Source organism: Mirounga leonina, unplaced genomic scaffold (genome assembly GCF_011800145.1).
Source record: "Mirounga leonina isolate KUSES-001 unplaced genomic scaffold, KU_Mleo_1.0 Mir_115, whole genome shotgun sequence".
NCBI lineage: Eukaryota > Metazoa > Chordata > Mammalia > Carnivora > Phocidae > Mirounga > Mirounga leonina.
Window position 1 is genome coordinate 96984463 of NW_023270268.1, and position 26891 is coordinate 97011353.

The 26891-nt window shown below is 36.9% G+C and overlaps 1 protein-coding gene and 1 non-coding gene across 3 annotated transcripts in view; both read left to right on the top strand.

Annotated features, from left to right (window-relative positions):
* Positions 1-24333, top strand: part of NAA50 (N-alpha-acetyltransferase 50, NatE catalytic subunit) — a 29321-nt gene extending 4988 nt beyond the window's left edge. The window contains exons 2-5 of one of the 2 annotated variants that reach the window (XM_035000148.1): positions 19151-19287; positions 19704-19823; positions 20250-20316; positions 21318-24333. In XM_035000148.1, coding sequence (XP_034856039.1) covers positions 19151-19287; positions 19704-19823; positions 20250-20316; positions 21318-21495 — 502 coding nt within the window. In that variant the 3' untranslated portion in view covers positions 21496-24333. The remainder of the gene's footprint in view (positions 1-19150; positions 19288-19703; positions 19824-20249; positions 20317-21317) is intronic. The other variant, XM_035000149.1, reaches the window with a different exon arrangement.
* LOC118007183 lies at positions 12485-12587 on the top strand. The gene has a single exon (XR_004678312.1). It is a non-coding gene; the product is annotated as a U6 spliceosomal RNA (small nuclear RNA).
* Positions 24334-26891: the final 2558 nt, after the last annotated feature.

Below are 26891 nucleotides of genomic sequence, written 5' to 3' on the forward strand. Positions count from 1 at the left end.
AGCCCTGCATCGGGCTCCCTGCTCAGCGGGAAGCCTGCTTCTCCTTTCCCACTCCCCCTGCTTGTGTTCCCTCTCTTGCTGTGTCTCTCTCTGTCAAATAAATAAATAAAATCTTAAAAAAAAAAAATTTTTCACTTTGCTTATGTTTTCCATTTTGGCCTGTGGAAATCCTTTTGACTTCTGATTTTCTCGTACACATATTAGCTATGGCTTCCAGCTTTGTGCCATATGAAAAGATACAACTTCTCAATTATTTAAATGGTTGTCCTTTTTTTTTTTTAAGGACAACCTACAGAAACCATTAAAATACCAGGTGTAACCAATAGAAACTTCCTTTTCATCACAGAAATGAAAATTGTATGTATTATAACTACAAAACTATGTAATTGTCCCATAGTGAACAGTACTTTCTCTTGATTTGATCTCTTCCATCAGTTCCTATATACATTGATTACCTAACTTATTGGAAAAATGTTAGTCCTGTCCTGTGCAATACAGTAATGACTAGCTACAGTAGGCTGTTGAGCAGTTGAAATGTGGCTTGTGTTACTGAGAAACTGAATTTTAATTAAAATTTTAATTTTAGAAACTGATACTCAAAGTCAGTTGTTGGACAATTTTCAAGTATGTTTAAAACAACCTGGATAGGTGAATCTATAAAGTTTGTGAAATGTGAATATAGATCAATATTTCCAAGGAAAATTAGTATCTGAATTGAGATTTGCAGTGTAATACACACTGGATTTTAAAAAGACTTGGTATGGGGGTGCCTGGCTGACTCAGAAGAGCACGTGACTCTTGATCTCAGGGTTGTGAGTTAAGCCCCATGTTGGATGTAGAGATTACCAAAAATAAGTAAATAAACTTCAAAAAGACTTAGTATGAAAAAAGGACTTTTTTGAAAAGTGAAATTAATTTTTACTTTGATTGCACATTGAAATGATTTCATCTGTTTCTTCTTGCCTTGTTAATGTAGATACTAGAAATTTTAAAATTACTTATGTGACTCGAATTGTATTTTGGACAGTGCTGTGCTAGACCCTGAAAAAAAAAGTTTGTGTAAAACATTTCTTTCCTTAGGATCCAATTTTAGATGGTGTTTCTAAATAGTTGATGTGCAGTTTGTGGGCCAACAGATAGTGTGTGGCTGGTTGTATACCTCTGTGATGAAGGATTCTGAGGCCACTCTTGGTTTTAGATTAAAATATTGTAATCTGGTCACCTTGTCATGATGGAGAAGGGATAATTGGGAGTATCCATTTGCCTTTCCTGAGCAAGTGTGACCTGTATTCAGCCTCTATCATTGCTGAAGCTGTTAATGGAAAACCTTGTTTTCTAAGTCCAGAGGCTTTTCTCAGTCCTCGATAGTGCTGCAGTGAATGCTTGTTTATAAAACTAATTGACACACATCCTTATTTCTTTTGGATAATTCCCTAGAAGTGAATTTTTTGGATCAGAAGGTACTGGTATTTTTAAATCTCTGATATTTGTTGCCAGTTGACCTCTAGAAAGATAGTAGCAGTTCATACTGCCAACAGTGTATGAGAGTGCCCTTTTCTTCAAGGGCTGATGGGGAAGGGGAGGGACACTTGAAAAAACCTTAAGGAAGTGAAGGAAGACATTATAGCTGCCATTTCAGCCATTGGTGGTATAAATTACCTTCTGGAATGAGTGGCATACATTGAGCATTTGTAAAATGGTAGAAATAACAGTTTCTTTACAAGTTGGGTTTGAGGACATATTCACATAATAGCCTAACTCTAGTTTTACTTTGCTGATTAGATGATGAATTGTATTTCTCCCCCCCACCTTTTTTTGTTACTGTTAATTTGATTACTTAGTGAAGTTGGACATTTCCCACTTTTACTGGCCATTTGTATGTTTGTGACTTACATGTTACTTGTGTAACTTACCGCTTTTTAATTTGGATATTGAGTGTGTTTAAACTTCAAATTGCAAAACAACTAAAGTTAATGTTCTTTAGAAAATGGGGTTGAGACATTTGAATTAGCAAATATTGTCAGAGTGGTGCCAGTTTAGGACCCAGCTCACGAGAAAAAATTTTTTACAGATGGAACTTGTTATAAACTAGGTTAAGCAAGGAGAATTGTACTTAGGAGCATTTTAAAGATTTCTTATTTCTCTTTCCAGAAAACTGAAGTATATTTAAAGATACACTTGGATTACCTCCCTGCCTGTCCATATAGATTATTATTCATAGCATAATTTATCTTTTTTTTAAGATCTTATATATTTATTTGAGAGAGAGAGAGAACATGCACACAAGTTGGGGGAAGGACAGAGGGGGAGGGAGAGGGACAAGCAGAAGCAGGGCTCAAACTCAGCACCCTGATGAGATCTTGACCCCCAGCTGAAATCAAGAGTCGGACACTTAACAGACTGAGCCACCCAGACTCCCCAGCATAATTTATCTTCCTAAAGGAGACTCACTTTAAAACAAAAAGCATTGAATTAAAAGCAGCCACATTTTGTAGTTCACTGTGCCACTAATAAGAGTTAGCAGTAGGGTCACTAATAGTTTTTTTTTTTTTACCTCTGGGCCTTGGTTTCTTTGTCTTTAGAAAGAACAGCTTAAACCTGAACAGGAACAGCCAAAAGTTGAAATTCATGTGCCTGTTTTAATCTGTTGATAGTATTTAATCAATCAGTATTTAATCTGCTGATAGCTTTGATGAGTTCTCAGATTGCCATACAACAACAAAAAAGAGTGATGTCATTGGTTATTAATATCTACCATGACTGCTGTGGCATGTGGGTCACATGTTTGCCATCCCTTGTCTCATAACTTTTTATGATACCAAGAAACAAAACTTTGGAATCATATTTGAGCTGTTCTCTTTAATGCTGCTTTCTTCATTTTGCTTTTGTGTCTGCCTTTTGAGACCTGCTCTCCCATCCTTCCCGCCTCATGGCCCTTTTACTTTTTATAGCTACCTAGTACATCTCCTCCAGGCAATAAATTCTCATGTAATCCTTACTATAGCTCTAGGAAAGCAACCATAATCTACTAATGTATCTATAGGTTTAATATCTTTAGTCTACTAATGAAGTAACATTGTACAGAGGTGAACCAAGAAGGAAAGAAAGTTTGGTGGGTTCTGGAATTTTTGAAGTTTTATATGGCCAAAAAACAAGGTGGGAGAGAGAGAGAAGGCTAGACCAGTGGCCACAGCTAGGTGAAGAGGACTTTTTATGCAGTGCTATTCAAATTTCATTTGGTAGGTTATGTGCAGCTGTTGAAAGATCTTAAGCATTAGAAGTAAAGTGATCAGATTTGTGTTTTCAAAAGATTATTCTGACTGCATTGTGATGGCTTTGTCTCCTTGACTCTAGTATTTTTCCCCTTCATTAGACTATTAGAATTTGTGTTGAAATGATGGTCTGAAGCATACTGCTTAGAGAAGGGGTATAGGAACAGGTTATGAAGATATTTGGGGAGCAGAATTAACAGGGATTAAAATGGGATGTAAGAATACATATAAAACTAGATTTTTATATGGGTGATGGGACTATTCATAAAGATAGAGGATAGAGGTAGCTGTTCTAACTTCCTGTGGAGGATGGTGAGTTCATTTTTCAATGTGTTGAATGTGAGATTCCTGTAGAGATAACTAGTAAGCAGTTGGAAGATACGTGCTTGGATTTAGAGACTTGGAAGTAAAAGCAACATTTAGGTGGTAGTAAGGGAAAAGCCGTAGCTGGGAAGGAGCTCTAATTGAACATATGGATAGCCGTGGAAAATTTTTTCAGAGAATTACTTGATTATTTTTAGGTTATAACCTTAAGTAGATTATATCTGGTGTGTGTTTAGCACTTCTTGTACCCAAGCAAGTAATTGCTGAAAGTTTTGCACACCTGATACTTGCACTCATACAGCTTGCAGAACTAATCCACCCACCATCACTTTTTTGATACCTGCTAAATCTCTAGAACAGTGATAGTCAACCAGGGTCACATTTCCCATCCCTGGTTAACTGATAATGTCTGGAGGCATTTTGGGTTGTCACAGTGGGGTGGGGCATTTAGTGGGTAGAGGCTAGAGATGATGCTAAATATCCTACAGTGCTCCAGAAAGCCCTTCACAAAGAATTATCCAGCCCAGAATATCAGTAGTACTAGGATTGAGAAACCCTAAAATCTAGATGAGATGAGAGAGAGCCCATCAGTTAAATTAAGGGCCTAGAGATTCTTGGATTTATTGGAAGTAATTCATCAGTTCCTTGAAATATTTGAGGTCCTGCCCTAAGTCTTGCAGTTCAGTAGAAGAGGTAAGATATAAATAAAAATAAATGCTTACAGCAAGCAGCACAGAGGTGCTGTGCCTTGGAAGGGTACAAACAGTATAATATAGTTCAGATGAGGTGGAAATCTCAGCAGGATGACAGTTTAAGGCCTCATGAGCAATTAGTATTTAAGCTGTGCTTTGATAAATTCTCAGGGGACTTAACTTTTAAGTTGAAGGAATTTATACTTTAGAGGAATCACTCTTTCATGTAATTTACTTGAAGGCAAGAGTTTAGAACCAGATTACTGCTAGCTAAGAAAAAATTACCTGCCCTAAGCCCCTTGGAATTTTTTATCAAAGGACCATGGACATACTTAGATCCTTGCTAAAATACTTTTTTTTTTTTAAGTTTTATACAAATCCCCTTTATCATTAGTACACCTTATATAAATGTTCCCGGTTTGGTATTTCTCTCTCTTAATAACCTTGAGTAAAGATGACTCCTTTGAGGGGAGTCCTATGTATGGCTGATCTTGAACTGTAATGGAAATTTGTAGACATAGGCCTGGTTCTGGCTTTATTAATAAATGGCTGTATAACCCTAGGTACATCTATCTGGGTTTCAGCTCCATCATCTGAAAAGAAGAGGAATGGACCCAGTGGCTTCTAAGGTTCCTTCCAGATAAACAGTCTGCACAAGAAGTAACGAAGCAGTTAAAATTTTGTGCAAAGGTGTACTTAATACTCACTTAAAATAAAAATGGTTAGACTTTAAACTTTATACAGTATTTCATTTTCTCTTTTTGCAGTATAACTTCAGACTTTATAGAGAAAGACATACTTTTGTGTAGTCATACCTCCATCTTGTGGCCCTTCAGAATATTGCCACTAAATTTTGTTTTTATAATTTTGGGCATAATTGACATTACCTTTAATAGCTGAAAACATTTGAGTGCTTATCTGATGTTGCTGTGTTAAATACTTAATATGTGTTATTGTATCACAGTGCTTGTTTTAAGCCACAGGTAAAGGTTTTCTACCATATTCTAAGCACGAAGATGATATGAGATTTGACTAATAGATTAATCTTGTGGTGCTGATATAAATAACTAATGGGCTCTGTAAAGTAGGGGGCAAGTAGCCGTGTTCATATCTAAAAACTTGGGTATACATGGGCACTTTTGTTATATCTTTTTTCCCATTTTAGATCCTTATTCTAAAATCTTTGGTATGAAGAAACATTGGGGTTTGTTATAGATTGGAAAAACAAGAAAAAAATGACGTCACATGAATTTACTTGAGCCAAGAGAATAATTTAGTTTCTTTAATTACTACTCTATTCAGTTTTTTATAGTTAGAGTTGTAAACTGGTGCCAAGATAAGTGAGTACAAAAAAAGAGCAGAAATGTAGGCTTTATGTAAAAGCTTCTGATTTAAATATTAGCAACCAACTTAAAAACAAGAAACTGTTGCGTCTAATAGATGTAGCAGATTTGACTTTTAGTCCAGGAATTTGGGGCTTATCTACAGAGTAGAGGTCCTAAATTGATCAATTAAGATAGTTTATGTTGTTGGGGCACCTGGGTGGCTCAGTTGGTTAAGTGACTGCCTTCGGCTCAGGTCATGATCCTGGAGTCCCTGGATCGAGTCCCGCATCGGGCTCCCTGCTCGGCGGGGAGTCTGCTTCTCCCTCTGACCCTCCCAACCCTCCCCCCTCTCATGTGCTCTCTCTCTTAGTCTCTCTCTCTCTCAAATAAATAAATAAAATCTTTAAAAAAAAAAAAAGATAGTTTATGTTGTTAAATTACACTGAAATGTGGGGCGCCCACGAGGCTCAGTCATTTAAGCATCTTTTTTTTTTTTTTTTTAAGATTTTATTTATTTGACAGACACAGCGAGAGAGGGAACACAAGCAGGGGGAGTGGGAGAGGGAGAAGCAGGCTCCCCGCAGAGCAGGGAGCCCGATGCGGGACTCGATCCCAGGACCCCGGGATCATGACCTGAGCCGAAGGCAGTCGCTTAACCAACTGAGCCACCCAGGCGCCCTAAGCATCTGACTCTTGATTTTGGCTCAGGTCTTGACTTCAGGGTTGTGAGCTCAAGCCCCATGTAGGACTCTGCGCTCAGCGAGGAGTCTGCCTGGGATTCTCTCTCTCCCCCTGCTTGTGCATGTTCTCTTTCTAAATAAATAAATAAATCTTTAAAAAAGAATAAATTACATTGAAATCTTATCTGAAGTAAGTAAACAGTGTAGTGATTAATAACCAGGTTTCAAGAGTCAGGCTGATTTGAAATTGAGACTAGCTCTCAATACTAGCTATGTCACAAACATTAAAGCTATAGCATATATACCGTGTCACTTACATAGGGAAAATGATTTAACATTTTATATGAAATCCACTTCTCTGTGCCCATCTTTAGCCTCTCTTTCCCTTACCAGAATTCTTGGAGATGGAAGTTTAATATAGGCAGTGGGAAGTTAATTAATTTAGGTGGATGCTAAACTTGTGTGGTTAACTTAAGAACCCTTAATTATTAAAGATTCCACAGTGGGATGTGGAAATCTGAGTTTTTAACTGGCAAAGTAATTCTGGTGTATAGGCAGGTTTGGAATCCATTCTTGGATTTTGTGACACTGCTTCTCTAGACTTTTTCCCTAGTCTCTTGAAAATTGTTTCTTGGACTTCTTTGTGGGCTCCCGTTTGTTTACCCCTAAAATTCAAGTGTTTCTTTTAGTAGTTGTGTTTTAGATGTTCTAATTCACTATGATTTTCTTGGTAATGTGATCTGTTCACATAGAGGATATATATTATGCAGTATTTGTATTTCAGGAAATAACTCTCAAAGTGATGGGTTACAAAAGGGAATTCTTACGAGTTAAATTAATGTAAAAACTCTGGATGCATTCCCCCTACTATCTAATTGTTTTTATCTACTTAACGCCAACATTGCTTCCAGTCACATTAGGTAGCATTTAAACTACATTATGTAAATAATTTTTAAATGATCATTTTACCTAAAACGTGTTTGACAGTAGTTTTAATGGGAAAAAAATGTCAGGACATGTGGCCATTTATACCAAAGGCAAAGACTATGTAACAGGCTATCCTAAGATTGATGAATTTAGAGGAGGAGGTCTGTACCAGAACGGAAGGCTCATTCTTATCCAGCTCTTACTCAGTTTCTTTTCTGCAAACTGAAGGCTTGGTACAGCTGGAAATTGAGGGGTTGTGGTTTGTTAAAGATTTGAAATTCTTGCCTTTTACTGTTTTTTCAAATGGTTGAGAGTAAGTCAGGCATCAGGTGCTTTCTGCCATGAGTTTTAGTATCAAAAATAGCATGTCTTGGGCGCCTGGGTGGCTCAGTTGGTTAAGCGACTGCCTTCGGCTCAGGTCATGATCCTGGAGTCCTGGGATCGAGTCCCGCATCGGGCTCCCGGCTCGGTGGGGAGCCTGCTTCTCCCTCTGACCCTATCCCCTCTCATGCTGTTTCTCTCTCTCTCTCTCTCTCTCAAATAAATAAATAAATAAAATCTTTAAAAAAAAAATAGCATGTCTTTGTTCTTTTTTAGCCAAAGTTGCTATAAAATTTAACATAAATGCAAAGTGCTACAGTTTGTAGTTCCTTATGTAAATAAGTAATGTATGTTTATTTTTTGTTATGGAAATTTTCAAACACCTATAAAAGTAAATAGTGCATTGAGCCCTCAGTGCATTCAATTCCAATAGGTAGTATTAATTCTCATATTCTTTTGTCTTTGCCTGATCAGTACTTTCCCTTTTTCCTTTTTTGCTGGAGTACTTCAAAGGAAATTCTTGAAGTACTATCCCATTCTATCTGTAAATAATACAGTATGAGTCTTTATCATGGATGACTTTAAAAAAAAAAAGTTACTGTAATACTGTTATACCTAATATCTTATGATCTGATACCCAGTCTATTTGCTTTTTCTTATTTGTCTTATGTCTTCTTCAAATTAAAGTCCAAAAAGGTCTTCCACACATTTTAATTGGCTGAAATGTCTCATCACCTCTTAATCTGACAGTTTCTCCTTTTTTAAAAAACAAACTTACTTTATTTTTTTTAACATTTTATTATAGAGATAACAGGGGGGAGGGGCATGAATGGGGGAGGGACAGAAGGAGAGGGATAAGCAGGCTCCCCATTGAGCAGGGAGCCTGAAGCAGGGCTCAATCCCAGGACCCCGGGATCATGACCTGAGGTGAAGGCAGATGCTTAACTGACTGAGCCACTCAGGCACCCCAACAAACTTACTTTAGAATAGTTTTATAGTTTTTAGATTTAATTTGTGAAGATGGTACAGAGAATTCCAGTTTCTGCTATTAGTAACAGTTTACATTAGTATGGTACACTGTTAGAATGAAAAGGCAAGCCAAAAATTGGGTGAAAATAGTTGCAAATTATATATCTGATAAAGAATTTGTATCCAGAATATATAAAGAACAACTTACGGCTCAATAAAATAAGGAATCCAATATAAAAATGGGAATTCTTATTAGTTACTGTAAAAATTTTCAGTTTATTCTCAGGCCTAGACCATGGGCAAAAAACTTAGGCATTTTATCAAAGAAGATGGACAGTTGGCTAATAACCATCCAGAAGGATGCTCGGCATTATTAGTCATTAGAGAAATGCACATCCAATGAGATTATCACTTCATACCACCAAAATGGCATAAATAGACAATAAAAAGTGTTGGTGAGGGGTGCCTGGTGCCTCAGTCTGGTTAAGCATCCAACTCTTGGTTGTGGCTCAGGTCATGATCTCAGGGTCTTGGGATCGAGCCCCACATTGGTCTCCTCACTGAGCGGAGAGTCTGCTTGAGAGTCTCTCTCCCTCTGCCCCTCCCCCTGCTCGCTCACGCACACACTTTCTCAAATAAATCTTTTTTTTTTTTTAAGATTTTATTTATTTATTTATTTGACAGAGAGAGCGAGAGCAGGAACACAAGCAGGGGGAGTGGGAGAAGGAGAAGCAGGCTTCCCGTGGAGCAGGGAGCCCTATGCGGGGCTCAATCCCAGGGCCCTGAGATCATGACCTGAGCCGAAGGCAGATGCCTAAAGACTGAGCCACCCAGACGCCCCTAAATAAATAAATCTTTTTTAAAGTGTTGGTGAAGATGTAGAAAAACTTAATGCATTGTTGGTAGGAATGCAAATGGTTCAGCCACTTTGGAAAACAGTTTAGCAATGTACCAGTTTTCCATTACTGCTATAACAAAATAATACAAACTTAATTGCTTAAAAACAAATTATTACCTTAGTTCTTATGATCAAAAATCTGAAATGGGTTTTACTGAGTTAAAATCAAGGTGTTGGTAGGTATAGTGATTTTTTAAACATTTTTTTTTTTTTTAAGATTTTTATTTATTTATTTGACAGAGAGAGAGATAGCGAGAGCAGGAACACAAGCAGGGGGAGTGGGAGAGGGAGAAGCAAGCTTCCTGCCGAGCAGGGAGCCCGATGTGGGACTCGATCCCAGGACCCTGGGATCATGACCTGAGCCGAAGGCAGACGCTTAACGACTGAGCCACCCAGGCGCCCGGTGGGTATAGTGATTTTAAGTAGTACCCCACCCCCCCGAAGAAAAATTCATGTCTACTTGGAACTTCAGCACATGACCTTATTTAGAAATAGGGTCTTTTCAGGGCACCTGGGTGGCTCAGTCAGTTAAGTGGCTCAGGTCATGATCCGAGGGTCCTGGGATCGAGCCATGCATTGGCTTCCTGCTCAGTGGGGAGCCTCCTTCTCCCTCTCCTCCTGCCCCTCCCCTCTCTTCTGTTCATGCTCTCTCAAATAAATAAAATCTTGAAAGAAAGAAATAGGGTCTTTGCGATGTAATTAAGATGGTCATGCTAGGGGCGCCTGGGTGGCTCAGTTGTTGGGTGTCTGCCTTCGGCTCAGGTCGTGATCCCAGGGTCCTGGAATCGAGGTCCGCATCAGGCTCCCTGCTCCGTGGGAAGCCTGCTTCTCCCTCTCCCACTGCCCCTGCTTGTGTTCCCTCTCTCGCTGTATGTCTCTCTCTGTCAAATAAATAAATAAAATCTTTAAAAAAAAAAGAAAAAGATGGTCATGCTCGATTAGAGAGGGCTTTAAATCCAATAACTAGTGTCCTTACAGGAAGAGGAAAGGGGGTACACAATCAGAACACTAAGTGAAAATGGAGGCAAGAATTAGACTTGTTATTGCCTCAAGCCAAGAAATATCTGAGGCCACCAGGAGCTGGCAGAGGCAAGGAAGGATTCTACTCCAGATTCAGAGAGCATGGCCCTGCTGACCTGATTTTGAACTCCCAGCCTCCAGAGAATAAATTGCTGTTTTAAGCCACTCAGTGGTAATTCCTTAAAGCAGCACTAGGAAACTAATACAACAAGATTATGTTTCTTCTAGAGGTTCTAGATGAGAATCCGTTTCCTTGCCTTTTCAGCTTCTATAAGGCCACGTGTATTCCTTGTTTCGTAGTCCTTAATCTTCAAAGCTTGCAGTATAGCATCTTAAATCTCTTGTTTCTGCTTCTTTTGTCCTATTCTCTTCTCTGACCGTTAAGGAACTCTTTGATTACATTGGGCCCACCCAGATAGTCCTGGTTAATCTTCCCATCTCAAGGTCTTAATCATATCTTGCAAAGTGCATTTTCCATGTAAAATAATGTATTAAAGATTCTTGGGATTGGAACATGGACATCCTTTGGGGCCATTATTCTACCTACAAAAGGTGGTTTCTTTAAAAAGCATATTTGCCATACAGCCTAGCAATCCCACTTATAGGTATCTACCAGAGAAAAACTAAAGCTTATGTCCACACACAGACTTACATGCAATATTCATAACAGCATTATTTATAATGGCCATGAATATAGTACTGTTAAAATGCCCATCAGATGGTGAATGGATAAACAAAATGTGGTATATCCTTACAGTGGAATATTGTTCAACTGCTGACACATTACATCATGGATGAACCTCAGAAACATTATGCTGCATGAAAGAAGTGTAGTAGTGCAAAAGATCACATTTTTTCTATGTATATGAAATGTCCAGAAAAAGCAAATATATAGAAAGTAGATTTAGTGGCTGACTTTGGGTAGGAAAAGGGATTTACTTTAGATTTGCACAAGGGATTTTGGGGGTATGATGTGAATGTTCTAAGGCTGAATTGAGGTGATGGTTGTACAACTCTGTAAATAGTCTAAAAGTCATTGAATTATACATTTAAATGAATTTCATGGTGCATAATTATACCATAAGGCTATTTAAGAGAAAAATAAATGGAATGTAAAAAGTGGGAAGGGGCCTCAGATTATTTGCAGTATACTAGCTTACAAAGAACATGTATCCATAATACACTTACAACCCAGTTAGAGAACCCAGCTTGTTTTAAATGGGCAAAATATTTGAATAGCTCCTTTACCAAAGAAGTTATATGAAGGCAGAGAAATAAAGGAAAGCATGCTCAACATCATTTGGTATTTAGGGACATGCAAACTAAAACCATTCACTACACACCTGTTAGAATGGCATAAATTTTTAAGGGTTGACAGTGCCAAATGCTGAATGCAGAACAACTGGAACTCTCATATATTTACGCCCAGCATTACCTCTCTTAAGAGAAATTTTAAAAACTTAGTTCACACAAGAACCTGTAGAGAAATGTGTATGTAGACCCAAATGCCTTTCAACAAAAGGGTAAACTGGTATATCCATACTATGGAATACTACTCAGCAATAACAAGGAAAGAACTGTTGATACAACAGTGTGGTAAATCTCAAAGGCATTATGTTGAATGAAGGAAGCCAAGCAAATGGCTATGTATTATGTGATTCCATTTATGTGACATTCTTGAAAAAGGAAAGATATGGGGAACAGAAAACAGATTAATGGTTGCCTGGGAGTGGTGTTAGAGTTGAAACTCTACGGAGGGTCATGAGGGAGATTTTTGGGGTGATGGAACTATTCTGTATCTTGATCTAAATCTTGATAGTTATTGTTACATGTTTGTCAAAACTCAGAACTATACACTAAGAAAAGTGAATTTAATTTTATGTAAACTTTAAAATATTTTTTTAAAAGCTAAGAGTGAAAATTGATCCCCCAGAAAAGGCTTGGAAAATAAAGGAACAACTAAGAGTACATATAGAAAATTTGCAAGCTGGTGGACTTGAATAGACTATATCAACAATTATATTAAGTCTGGACAGACCAAATGTTCCAATTGTCAGTGCTTGCTTTGGCAGCATATATACTAAAATTGGAATGACACAGAGAAGATTAGCATGACTCAATGTGATGACATTTTCCCCCTTTTTCTATAATGCTATTTTATTTTTTTATTTTTATTTTGAAGATTTCATTCATCCAATCATTCATTTAAAAGAGAGCCCGTGTGCCTCTGGAGGGTCAGAGGGAATGGGGGGATAGGGCTAAGGAGACTGCACTGAGCGCAAGTCCAAAAGCAGGACTCATCCCACAACTCTGAGATCCTGACCTGAGCCAAAACCAAATCAAGAGTCATTCACTCAACCGACTGAGCCACCCAGGCGCCCCTCGTGGTATTTTAATAAATAAAAGTAATACTTGAACATTGCATAATATTTAGAATAAAGAATTGTGTAATTTAAAAAATACTCCCGTTGTCAGATTAGAGGAACAAGACTTAAGTATATGCTGTTTACAAAAGACACTTTAAATTACAAGGACATAGAAGAATTGAAAGTAATTGATGGTAAAAGATACATGTGCAGCATTGAGTAAAAGAAAACAGTATGGAACGAAGTAGATTTTAAGACGGAATATTACGGCAAAAAGAAGGACATTTCAAAAGGATAAAAGGACCAATTTATCAACTTATAACAGTCCCAAATAGTTATGCGCTTAATATAACTTGGAAATACATGAAGCAAACATTGACAAAACTGAGGAGTAAGAAGGAACACTTCCAAACTTTGTTCAAGGCCAAACATAATCCTGATTGATAAGAAAGCCTGTCAGGAATATTACAAAGAAAGAAAAACAGATTTCTCAGAATAATCTTTCTTGAGGTATCATTTAAATAAAGGAGGTAGGTCGGGGCGCCTGGGTGGCTCAGATGGTTAAGCGTCTGCCTTCGGCTTGGGTCATGATCCCAGCATCCTGGGATCAAGCCCCGCATCGGGCTCCCTGCTCAGCGGGGAGCCTGCTTCTCCCTCTCCCTCTGCCTCTCTCCCTGCTCATGCTCTCTCTCTCTGTCTCTGTGTCTCAAATGAATAAATAAAAAAATCTTAAAATAAATAAAGGAGGTAAGAGAGCAACCTGCAGTCAAGAATGGAGAGGCTATCAACAGAGAAAGCTGCAGGTGAAGCAGATTTTGGGGGAGGGGGATCAGAGATCTAGTTTTGGGTATGTTTAATTTGAATTGTCTACTACAGATGCTTTGGAGTTTAAGAGTGATTTCTAAGCTAGAGACAGTTCGAAGATGGCAACATTAAAGCGGTAAGATTATGAGATTGAGGTCAACCAAGAGAATAAGTGTAGCTAGAGAAGACAGCCAAGTACCATCTTGATGTGCAAGCCCCTCATAAAATTGGTGTTCTTCCTCTCCAGTCTCAGCTTCCACATTTACACAAAGTACACCTTTTTTTGTAGTTTTATGGTTTTATTAACACAAATGCAATGTGCGTATAAACTGTCTACATTCATTTTCTTCACTGTGCAGCTTGGCATTGGGATTGGTAGCTCTGATGGCCAGCTGACTGCTCTTTCCACAGTGGCTTTGTGGTTCTTGGAGGAGACGTTGTGAACAATCTCTGCACAGCAGAGAGCCTGCTTCTCCCTCTCCCTCTGCTGCTCCCCCTGCTTGTGCTCTCTCTCTGTCAAATAAATAAAATCTTTAAAAAAAATTTTCATTTCTTGACTTCCCACAAAACAAACTCTTAGTCACCCTTCACATCTGTTCCCAGGATCACTTTCATTCTAGTACTGTTTTTGTACTTTGTGTGCATGTGCTATTACTAAGATGTATTTTATATATATTATGTATAATATACGTATTATATGTATATATATTCACATATATGTGTAATAAATATACACACTGAGACACTGTATTTCCTAGTAGGTATAAACTCCTTTGCATTCCAGGTGTTAGCAAATAGGTGTTCAAATATTTATTGAAATACCTGATTTATGCTTTGAATAGGCAACTATTATGTTCATAAGAACTTTAGAAAATTATAGATTCACAGATAGAACTCTTGGACACTCTATTTAATTTTCTAATGGAGATTTTGGAATTCCTAGGGGTTTTTTGGAATTCCTTTTGACTTACTTTAAAAGTTCTTTTAACTTCTAAAAGCTTGTTGGTTGTTTATAATCATGTTCTCATTTTCTTGACATTTCTATATAGCACTCTATACCTTTGATACTACACGTTCTTTGCTAAATTATATTTATAAGTTGCTATTCCTCTGATATATTTAGAATATCCACATTTTAAAATAAGAGCTAAGTGATCAAGACCACAGAAGTATTCATTTCAATCCAGACATGTTTGTGAAAGTTAAACTGTATTTAAGGTGAATTTTGCTGACAAAGTTATGTTTAATAGAGATTTCTTAAACAGCTACCAAATAATACTCATAGTATCCCAATTCTGTTTTGAAATATGTATGTATATATATGCGTAGAAAAATATAGGAAGACTGTATACATCAAACATTTCTGGTAATGGTCTTATAGAATATTTTCACTTCCTAAGTCATTTCTATGGTGATGGGCTTTTTTTTTTTTAATCAAGACATGTATTTTTTTAATTTTTATTTTATTTTATTTTATTTTTTTAAAGATTTTATTTATTTATTTGAGACAGAGAGAATGAGAGAGAGCGAGCACATGAGAGGGGGGAGGGTCAGAGGGAGAAGCAGGCTCCCCGCGGAGCAGGGAGCCCAATGCGGGACTCGATCCAGGGACTCCAGGATCATGACCTGAGCCGAAGGCAGTCACTTAACCAACTGAGCCACCCAGGCGCCCAAGACATGTATTTTTTTTAATTGAGCAGGGAAAGATTAAGCTGCCTATTCCCTAATGATTTAATGCAGTGTTCTGTATTTAGGCTTGATCTACCTACTCTAGTGGAAACTTTTTTAGTAGTTAATTTTTATTAGATTTAATCTAGCACATTGAGCCATAACCACCTTTTCCTTTTGTATGAAGTTAAGAAATACCTGGTTATTATCCTTTTAAAAGTTATAAAGATACTTGAAGCCTGGCAATTACCTAGAAATCTTTTTTTTTTTTTTTTAGTTTTTATTTATTTTTAAGTAACTCTGCACCCAGTGTGGGGCTCAAACTCAAGATAAAGAGTTGCATGCTCTTCCAACTGAGCCAGTCAGGTGCCACACCTGGAAATCATTCTTAAACTTTTTAAAAACTCATGTTCTTTCACTTAAAATTCAGAAGCTTGACTTCCTAGGTTAAGTTTTTCTTTATTGTTGTTTACGATTAGACTTCATAATTTAGTTTTTCAGTGACTTTTAAAATACAGCGTCTGACTTTTTTAATTGCAATGGATAATTTTTAAATACTGTGCTCTAAATATAATCAATAAATGCCATATATTTAAAATATGTTACTGTACCAAATTTGGAGTGCTGTACTCAGTTAAAGAGTAGCATTATGCTAAATGAAATAAGCCAGACAAAGACAAACACTGCATGGTATCACTTATATGTGAAATCTAAAAAAAGTCAAACTCATAGAAACGGAGTAGATAAGTGGTTGCCAGGGTGCGGGGAATAGGGAGAAGTTGGGAAAAAGGTACAAATTTTCAGCTGTAAAATGAATAAGGTCTGAGGATCTAATGCATATAATTGAAAATTGCTAAGAGAGTAGAACATAAGTGTTCTTACAAAAAAAAATGCGAGGTGATATATTAATTAAATGGTAGGAATCCTTTTTCTAAAGAAAAGAACACAGTGTAGGTGAGATGTGATCCCTGTACTTTTTTTTTTGTTTTCAAGATTTATTTATTTCAGAGGGATGGAGGGGCCAAAGGAAAGGGAGAGACTCTTAGGTGGATTCTGCACTGAGCAGAGAGCCTGACGCAGGGCTTGATCTCATGACCCTGAAATACCAACCTGAGCAGAAACCAAGAGTCAGACGCTTAACTGACTCTGCCACCCAGGCACCCCACGTTCCCTGTATTTTACAGTATAACTGTATCTGCTAATAAAAGGTCTGTGAGTGGTAGATGGTGGGTAAATGAGCCTAAGTAGGTTTTAATCAGAAAAAAGTTTTGGGGGGCGCCTGGGTGGCTCAGACGGTTAAGCGTCTGCCTTTGGCTCAGGTCATGATCCCAGGGTCCTGGGATCGAGTCCCGCATCGGGCTCCCTGCTCAGTGTAGAGCCTGCTTCTCTCCCTCTGCCTCTGCCTCTCTCTCTCTCTGACTTTCATGAATAAAAAAAAAAAAAAAGAAAAAAGTTTTGGGTAAAATGTTATTTACTTCAGCCTTAAAGAAGAGAAAGCCAGGGTCTGCTTTAATGAATAGAGGAGTTGTTCTATGAGTGAGATAAAACCTAGTTAAAGAGGACCTGAATCTCACAAAAAGAATTCATTTTAGTTGTGAAATACTTAGGAGAGGCTGTATTTACCCATATTTACTTAATGTGTCTGGAAATTGGAAGAAAATATAACAAATCTCTATATTTTTTACGATGATGTTTGCATCTTAAGGATTTGTGTGGCTACTAAGAAACTGTGCTCAGATTTTAAGAAAATATACAAGATATGCAAGGGTGGTTGGTCACAGTAAGTGATAAAAAACAGCATAAAAATGAAATAATTGAGGGAGGTAGGCTAAAGTTCCAAATGAGCATTATGGTCTATATTCTGTTTTCTAATAATCTAAATTATAACATTTCAGAGAATACTGTTTTTAAAATTACCCACCATTCTTTTATTGCTATTATTTTAAAGATTGTATATTTAAGTAATCTCTTCACCCAACGTGGGGCTCAAACTTAAAACCCTGAGATCAAGAATCTCATGTTCTACTGAACTGAGCCAACCAGGCGCTAACCACAGTTCTGATCACACATTTTTTATATGTGGTTTACAGCATTTTTTCTGTATATTAAGAAAAGCTATTTTATATATTTATGTATTACATATGTATATTTAGAATGTGTTTCCCCCCACACACACATAAAACAATGTATCAGTGTTTCTGTGCTAATAATATAAATGTGTCATGCATGCTTTATTTAACCAGTTCCCTATTGCGGACACTTAGGTTTTTCTTTTTTACCATTATAAAAGTGTGATGATTAACATTCTCATTTAGTCATTTCTCCAACAGGGTTTTTTGTTTTTGTTTTTTTAAGATCTTATTTATTTGGGGCTCCTGGGTGGCTCAGTCGTTAAACGTCTGCCTTCGGCTCAGGTCATGATCCCAGGGTCCTGGGATCGAGCCCCACATCGGGCTCTCTGCTCAACAGGAAGCCAGCTTCTCCCTCTCCCACTCCCCCTGCTTGTGTTCCCTCTCGCTGTGTTTCTGTCAAATAAATAAAATCTTAAAAAAAAAAAAAGATTTATTTGTCAGAGAGAGAGCACAAGCAGGGGGAGTGGCAGGCAGAGCAGGCAGAGGGAGAAGCAGACTCCCTGCTGAGCAAGGAGCCGGGTGTGGGACTCGATCCCAGGAGGCTGGGATCAGGATCTGAGCCGAAGGCAGATGCTTAACCAGCTGAGCCATCCAGGTGTCTCTCCAACAGAGTTTTCAAAACCTATATGCATATGAGGTAAATGATTAATTAGGGTGTGGTGTTTGCATTTCCCTGCTATTGACTAATGCCATTGTTATCTGGAACTAGCACCTAGCACCCAGTGAGTAGGACCCACATTTTCTAGGTACTTGGATGGCATCAGGTTATTTTTTCAACTCATTTTTATTTTGATTTGATCTTTAAAGGATTTTATCATCTACTGTTGTGATTTTTAAGAAGGCCAATAATGTATGTAAGCAACTCTACTAATGATAGTGCTAGTGGTATTCAGATTTGTCCTTCAGTTTATGGTAGTGATATTGACTTGAGCTATTAAAAAAATCCTTTTGTTGATGGCCTAGAGGCAACACAGCTTTGTTACTGTGAGTCTGAATCTTTTTAGCCTTAATTCCTTTTCCCATGGAACCAATTGTTTTGATTACATGTTATTTTAGAAATACTACTGTTGCATTCTGATAAGTAGTTTTCAAACACCCTCCCCATGTGGATTCCTTTGTTTTCATTTCCAGAGATTCTGCCTCTGAAAGTAGGGTGAGGTCCAGGAATCTGGATTTCGAATACCACCCCATATGACTGTTGCGGGTTGTTCCTAGCTCAGTTAATAGAATATACATAACTTTTGCCTATTTGGATTATTTTTTCAGAATAAATTTCTAGAGTAGGATTACTTCCATAAAGGAGATGGACCTTTCAGGCTTTTTGATATGTAGTACTATATTGTCTTCCAGAGATACTGTCTGTTTACATTTTCACCATTCCCATTTGCCACCCCCTTGCCAACATTTGGTATCATCAGTCCTTTTGATCAGTAATAGATGTCTAAATTTTTCTGAACTGTAAATTACAAGGAAATTTTTGACATTTATATAGAATATTAGTCTGGCCTTCTTAGTAGTTGTCTTTTACTGTATTTATCTGTAAATGCATATAGTTGTATGAAAGCTACAGATTGAATCTGGATGGAATGGCTGGCAGAATCTTATAAATGGTAGTCTTTCTAGGAGTATAAAGTCACTATGAAAGGTTAGATTTATCAGTCATGTAAAAAAGACTTGGTACTCTTCTAAATACGCTCATCTTAACAAATGAAGCTGATTATATTTTATTGAGTACATTTTGGTTTGTTCCAGTAGCCGGATCGAGCTGGGAGATGTGACACCACACAATATTAAACAGTTGAAGAGATTAAACCAGGTCATCTTTCCAGTCAGCTACAATGACAAGTTCTACAAGGATGTGCTGGAGGTTGGCGAGCTAGCAAAACTTGGTATAATATGGTTTTTTCCCTCCCCCTTCATTTGTTTGTGTTCTTGACCCTAGTTTTTGATATTAAAGCAGAGTTAACTAATTAAATCTCCTTGTTTTACAACGTAGGAAATGGGGGTGATTCAGGTTCTGAGAAAAATCTCAGAGAAACCAAGACAATATTTGAATTTTAAAAGGAAATGCTAAATATCTTCTCTAATTCAGTGTGTGCCTTTGTTTTCACATATTTGTGTTTACTCTAGAAGGGATTTAAATCCCTAAAAAGAAGTAGGAAATTTTTGAAGCTATTGATATTCATAGTAGCTGATAAAATGTATTGCCAATAGCAATAATTTAGTTCTTACAGAGGGGGAGGAAGATTGAATAAAATGTGTTATTCTGTCTTTGAGCTTTATATTTTTATATTTTCCATGGCAGCCTATTTCAATGATATTGCAGTAGGTGCAGTATGCTGTAGGGTGGATCATTCACAGAATCAGAAGAGACTTTACATCATGACACTAGGATGTCTGGCACCATACCGAAGGCTAGGAATAGGTAAAATTATTTGTGTTTTTTTATTTGTTTAAAGAAGCATAAATACATTGTTACTGTTTCTGACCTAGTGAGTCAAACCATTTCTTTTGGGAATATTGGGAAAGAGTTACTGAATTATATAAGGTGGAAAATAACTTTATTAACATATTTCAACTGGAAACCCTGTGTAGATTTGTTATCAATGTCCCTTTTGCTTTTTCTGTTCCTTTTACATGAAAGGGCTTGTATATAAAGGTTGCTTTTCTGCTACGAGTTTTAAACATATGTAGATAATATAGGGAAAGAACAAAATTTTCAAAAATCAGGTTGTCTTGTGTTTACCTCAAATTCTAGTAGGACGCAATAAGTGTTAAGATGGCAATTAGATGTGTAACGTAAAGATTGATTTTTATGGAATTACTTATTTGTTCTTTGTCTTGTTAATAGGAACTAAAATGTTAAATCATGTCTTAAACATCTGTGAAAAAGATGGCACTTTTGACAACATCTATCTGTAAGTGAAATGATATTTAATGTACTTATCTAAAGAATTTAATAGATTGGCAATAGAAATCTTTACTAGGAACTTTAAAATCTGGTTACTTCATTGTTTTTTGGAAAAACCATGGAAGTAGTGGTTATGAAGTTTTGTTTTGTTTCAATAATAGATAAGGAATCTGAGATAAAACATTCTCATTCTGCTTTATCATGTTGGGGTGGGAGCTCCACAGTCACAGAGATTAAACCAAGATTAAAACTGAAGTCTTCAGAATTGAAGAATTCGTAACATTAATGATACTTTTCTCATGCTGTCTGTTCTCTGGGTTTTGTTTAAGGTTCTCAGTGATATGTTCATTAGTAAATAGAATTTAATAATCAAAGTCAGAGAGTACCTAGCTGATATTATATTAATATAGTATTAATATTATAGAACTCAGATTAAGAGCCAAGGTTAGATTGCAACTATGGATTTTTTATAATATGGGAGATTATTCTCATTTTAACGTTGGCAGTGGGAGAGATTAAATTATATGCTATTTTGAAGAGTAATTGAGAAAGCTCAAATTATTTCAAAATATAGCATGTTTTTTATAAATCAGAGAGGATATATTCAGGCATTTAGACCCCAGTTATGTTATTTTTCTGTCATTTTTTTTTCTGCATGTGTTAATATGGTCTTTGATCATCCCTGTGGTTATTTACCCATTTTTAATTACTTGAATCTTTTCTCCCCTTGCAGTGAAAAATGTTATGCTTGCGAGGGTACTTTGCCCTTGTTGATTGTAAGAGTAAACACTATTTCTGAGCCTCCTAACCTCAGCCAGCTGTCTTGCAAATGTAATAGGTTTTTCTGAGATGAATACCTAATCTTTGTTGATTGTTAGTAATTATGAGGAGAATCTAACAATTGTGTGCGGTATTCCAGCTCTGACCACTTTGAAACTATTTGTGGAGAATACACAAAACCTGATGAAATCTTTTTTTTCTTTTTTCTGATACTCTCCTATGTCTCAGGCATGTCCAGATCAGCAATGAGTCGGCAATTGACTTCTACAGGAAGTTTGGCTTTGAGATTATTGAGACAAAGAAGAACTACTATAAGAGGATAGAGCCAGCAGATGCTCATGTGTTGCAGAAAAACCTCAAAGTCCCTTCTGGCCAGAATGCAGATGTGCAAAAGACAGACAACTGAACAAATTAGAAATGAACTTTCTTGCACTTGCTTGTCGCCAAATAAAAGAGAGGCCCATTGATTTTTTCCCCCCTCTTTCTTTTCCCCCTCCCTTCTTGTTCTTGTTTGTCCTCCTTTCTTTCTTTTTCTTTCCTCTAAAAAAGGTTTAATACTTCCAAGGACTTTAAAATTAATCATGTTTGGATTGTTTTAGTTTTCTTATTTTTGTGAGTGGTTTGATTGTAGGAAGGAGGAGGTATAGATCTGTTTGGTTTCACAGTTAAGATATATATGGTCCCAAAAATTTGGGTGTCAGTGTCAATTTTTTTTTTTTTTTTTTAACGTCCTGCTTTCACATTGAAGGGCAGAGCCTACAAAATGTTGTATATACCAGAAGACAGAAAGAAACAGCAGCAATATCTTGTTCTCTAATTCAAAGACAAGTGTAGTGTGTTTGTGGTACTTTGGGTTTTTCAAGACTGTGGGATACTAATCCCTAGACATTGCCTTCACTCCACCTTTTGTCCTTCTGAGTGTTGTCTCAGGAGTTGGACCATTGTTATCCTTGTAAGAAGTACTAAGCTTATTTTGTTTTTTTAAGCAGTTATTTCTTTCTTCCTCGCTGAGGGTGGGTGGGACAGTTTGGGTAGGTAGTGTTTTACTTTGGTCTCAGTATTTGAGTTAAACTGCTTTTTGCTAATGAGTGGACTGGTTGTTAGCAGGTTTATTTTTCCTGCTGTTGATTGTTATTAGTGGCATTAACTTTTAGAGTGTGGCTGGTGAGATTAATTTTTTTTAATATCCCAGCTAGAGATATGGCCTTTAACTGACCTAAAGAGGTTTGTTGTGATTTACTTTTTTTTCCTGTCCTTTTTCTTCAGTAAACCCACAATAGTTAGTCTAACCTTGAAAATGGGAGTTGATGTCCTTATAGGTCAATACCCCTAAAGATAAACCTGAAGCAGGTATTGTCTCTTGGACATATTAAAAAAAAACCTAAAAGGAAGCTTAGATGGACTCGTGGCACAATAAGTGCATTTAATGTCAGCTAATGTAGACTGTTAAAAGCGTGGCCACGGAGCATTTGATTATATAAGAAAGAATATCTAGACAGTATTTTTGAGAATAACATAGCTGTGCTACTGCTTATCTGTTGGAGAACATCCCAGATTTGCTTATTTTCTGTGCCTGTGATAATGAGTTTAAGGATTTGGGGGAGGGGGAATTGTTAAACATATTGCTTCCGTTCTTGGAAAAGTAGAAGTTCAGAAGTGTTAATAACGTAAATGTCACTGTGACCTCCTCTACTGATGGGACTGGTTTATGCCAGATCATTTTCTGGCACATAGGGAGTGGTTTGGACAGGTTGATAACTTTCTGTAAGATAGGAGACATCTGAAATTTTCATGTTTTCCTCCATAGCCCCTTATCCAATCTTTAAAATTTTCTAGATTGCCAATACTGGTAGCCCATGAAATGTTCTCATTAGACTTTAAAACAATGCACGGGGCTTGAATTTTCTTGTCATTTGACTTTAAAAGGAAGTTTGACTCATAATATTTATCCTTATGTAAATTCTGGTAATAGAAATCTCATCTCTCCAAATATGTTAAATGACAAAATTATTTTACACAATGTTTATGCACATTTTATAATCTTTTTTGAGAATGTGAAAGTACAAAGTACAATAGACTTCAGCAGTCTTAATTGAGTGCCAAGAGTAATACAGGAAAAGGAAGATAGTTGAATGAGTTTATAGGATTTGAATCTTAAGATAGTAAAAATGTAGAAAGACCATGCTGGTTTCTTGGGCATCAGTTTCTTCAGCAGTCCAAATATAAGCTTAGAAAAAAAGTTAGCATTAAGCACCTTTACCTTCATGGATAAGCTTCAGCTTGCTCTTGCCAAGAGAAGAGTGCTTGAGTTACAGAAGGCATACTTAGTTTGAAGAATTCAGCCTTTTTGTAAACTTCCAGATATCAGAATAGATTTTGATATATAAGTGAGTTTTCTGAGATGACACTGCCTCTATTTCTATAACCATTTCACCAGGACTATCTAATCAGTCCTATGAATGTATCCCTAAGTGTGGTTATTGAAAACTGAATAGCTGCCTCATGACAATTAAGTACATGTTATTTAAGGAGGGGAAAAAAATTAAATTTTGAATTGAGTATGTAGGCTCCCTATCATTATAGTTTCTTTTTCCACAGTAGACAATGACTTTACCTAAATTGTATGTTTGAAAAGGTTTGTCGTACATCAGACTTGTTTGGAAAGGGTTAATTGTCCTACATCAAACTTGTATTAAGTAATTCCATCCATTTAAGGAAGAGGAGGATGTAGAAGCTGGGCACTAGTTCACATGCCTGTGAGTCAGTAAAGACTCAAGTAATGTCCCATGTTGAGTTGGTTATTTTGGAACATAAAAATTGTTGAGGTAAAACAATTAACTGGAAGATCAGAGGATATATCCATCGTATTTTTTAGGACAGATAGTTTTTACTATAGGGCAAATAGGTAAAAATTATCCTTATGGTAATTGCATTTAGGTTCTAAAGAAAAGAATCTCCAGAGAAATCTATGCAATATATAATTTGTCCAGACTAGTTTTCATTTGGGGAAAGAAGTTCTAAAATATCCCCAAAGCAGTTTACTCATCAATTGAAAGTCCTCCAAAAATAGAACTATTGGGAAACCGTGGTTTGTGGGGTGGAAAAGAAAAGCTCCCTCAGTTTTTTGGAGGGAATAACTTAAAAATACTTAAATGGCTAAGTTTACTTGGTGCAGTTAAAAATTAAACTTGTTGATTTTAACATTGCTGTTACATCTGAAATAAACTTATGTGATGTTCTGGTAGTAATCTATGATGTCTGGTAAATGTCAAAGAAAACCCTGCAGTGTGTTGAATACTGAGATCAGCAGTTATATGTAGTCATTGTTTACTCTTGGCTATACTGTTTTATTTACTTTAACATTTCTTTAAGATTTAACTTAAAACATTAAAATAGGCCAAGTGCAATCCAGGCCTCTTAATTCAGACCTTTTGGAACTTGCTGGGAATACTGCTGAGTGTCTGCAATTCTGTCCCAGTGAGAGAAAAAATAAGATCCAAGGAGAGGTCTTATTGCTGGGAAGTTTTAAATGTAATTGTTAAAAACAACTGACACTTTAAGCTATGCATGTAATGTATATTCAAAATTTTTTCTTTTTCTAGCAGTGAGGAAGGAGCTCAGTAGTTGAGTGAATTGGGAATGGCTTAAATTTTTTCTGAATACCAGGGAAACATGAATTTAAAATTTTGTTATTAACAAATTAACTCACTATCTTAGAAGTGTTGTAATTAGAATTTTGCTCACTCAGGAAACAATGGGTGATCTTTGCCCAGTGTATCTTAATTATCATTGTGTGGTACCTCATCCCAAAATTTAGCAGCTTAACCACAAACATGTATGGTCACCCACAGTTTCTGAGTCAGGAATCCAGGAGCATCTTAGCTGGGTGGTTCTGGTTTGAGGCATCATGTTGCGGTGAAACTCAGCCAGGGCCACATCATTGAAGGCTTGATTAAGGCTGGAGAAGCTACTTCTAAAATGACTCGCTCCACTGGAGGGACTGTTTTTCACTATATGGGTGTCTCTCCAAGGCTACCTGGGTGCCAAGTGGTGTCTGGCTACCCTCAGAGCAAGTAATCTATGAGAGTCAGTAGAAGCCATATTCTTGTATGACCTATCTCCAGAAGCGACATACTATTTATTTCTGCCATATTCTTTTGGTCACACAGACCAACCACTGTACCATCCCGCTACAGTATGGAAAGGGAATACACAAGGATATAATTAGCAGGAGGTGGGGGTCAATGTGGACCTCCTACAACATTATGCTTAGAGAAAATGTTGGGTTTTGTTGACAACCAAGGCAAGGTAGTTGGAAAGCTTCTGTTATCTTACTCTCTGAAGGTTTAGTTTCCTAAGTGAGGGTTAGAAAACACCAATTTACCATCCAGAGTATAAAAGAAATAGGAAGTGGGCTTAAAAGTTCTAATGGCTGAGTTTGGCCAGGGTGAGGCATATACAGTAATTTGTCTCGGTGATAGTGCTTTACTAGCTAGGTGATTTGAACGTTCCTGAGTTGGGTACTGCAGTAGTAAGGAGTGGTGAGCCTGTAAGAATTTTCAGGGAATAAATCATAGCAGAGGGTCCTGAATTGGATTTCCCCTACAAGGCTATACCATAGGAATTTAGTCCTAGTTTATGATACAACCAAGTAACAGACATGGGAAAAAAGGGCTTGAGTCAGACTTTTAAATATAGGTGTAGTTACCTTGATAGAACATTGAGGAATGTGAGGTCAGAAATTAATCCGTTACTGGGATAGAAATTCTCAACCTTTCCAGTTTTCGAAAACACTTGATTTCTTAGGTAAAAAAAAAAAAAAAAAAAAAAAATGTTTAGAATCAAAGTTTACTCCAGGAATAGTTGGGAGCATAAAGTTATTATGAAGCAGTCACTACTTAAACAGCATAGAATTTATTTTTTTTTTTTTATAATCTCTACACCCAACATGGGACTTGAATTTACAACCCCCAAGATGCAGGAGTTGCATGCCCTACCAAATGAACCAGCCTGACACCCTCAGCATAGGATTTAAATCTTGAAGAATTAATGGCCTGTTTTATTAATTTCTAATGAAATCTTAAATCCACCATTTGGGAAGCTACCCTATCAGGAGGGAGTATTTTGCAGTTTGTGAACTTTGATACTTGTGATTACTGAAACTAATTTACCACAAAGTTCTCTATAAAGATTTGAACAATCTTTTAAATCCTATTTGTCACTAGCAATCTCCTACACTAAAGTATACTAAAACTGTTAGGTACGACATGCAGGTGAAATTTGAATACACAACTTGAAATAATTTGTATATATAACAATAAAATCCAGTAGGGTGAGGGCTGTATTCTAGCACCCTCAAAGCAGTGTCACAACTTTCTTTGTTCTCACCATCTTCCTGTGTGAGAAAGTTACCTGCCTTTTGCTGATATAAAAGTTAGAAATTGTTGTACAAATTAATATTGAGCACCTACTATTGTAAGCTCTTAGGAATATGTGAGTAAGCTAGGCAAATAAAGGCTTGCCTCTACTAAAATAATGAGCAGAGCCTCCAACGATGTTGACTTTATCTTAACTTTGGAAGGAACATGGTGGAGACAAATATTCCCTACACTGACTTGCTTTCTCATAACATTGATTTGAGTAAAAACAAGAAACCTAATTCCCATAGAAGGGCTGAGACTAGAAGTACAAGAGGGAGTGCGAAAGAAGAGAGGAATATGCAACAGAAACTATTGAATTTACTTTGTAGAGGTTCTGCTTGTCCCCCTGGACTCACACTATCCCAGTCTAAACTTCCTTGAG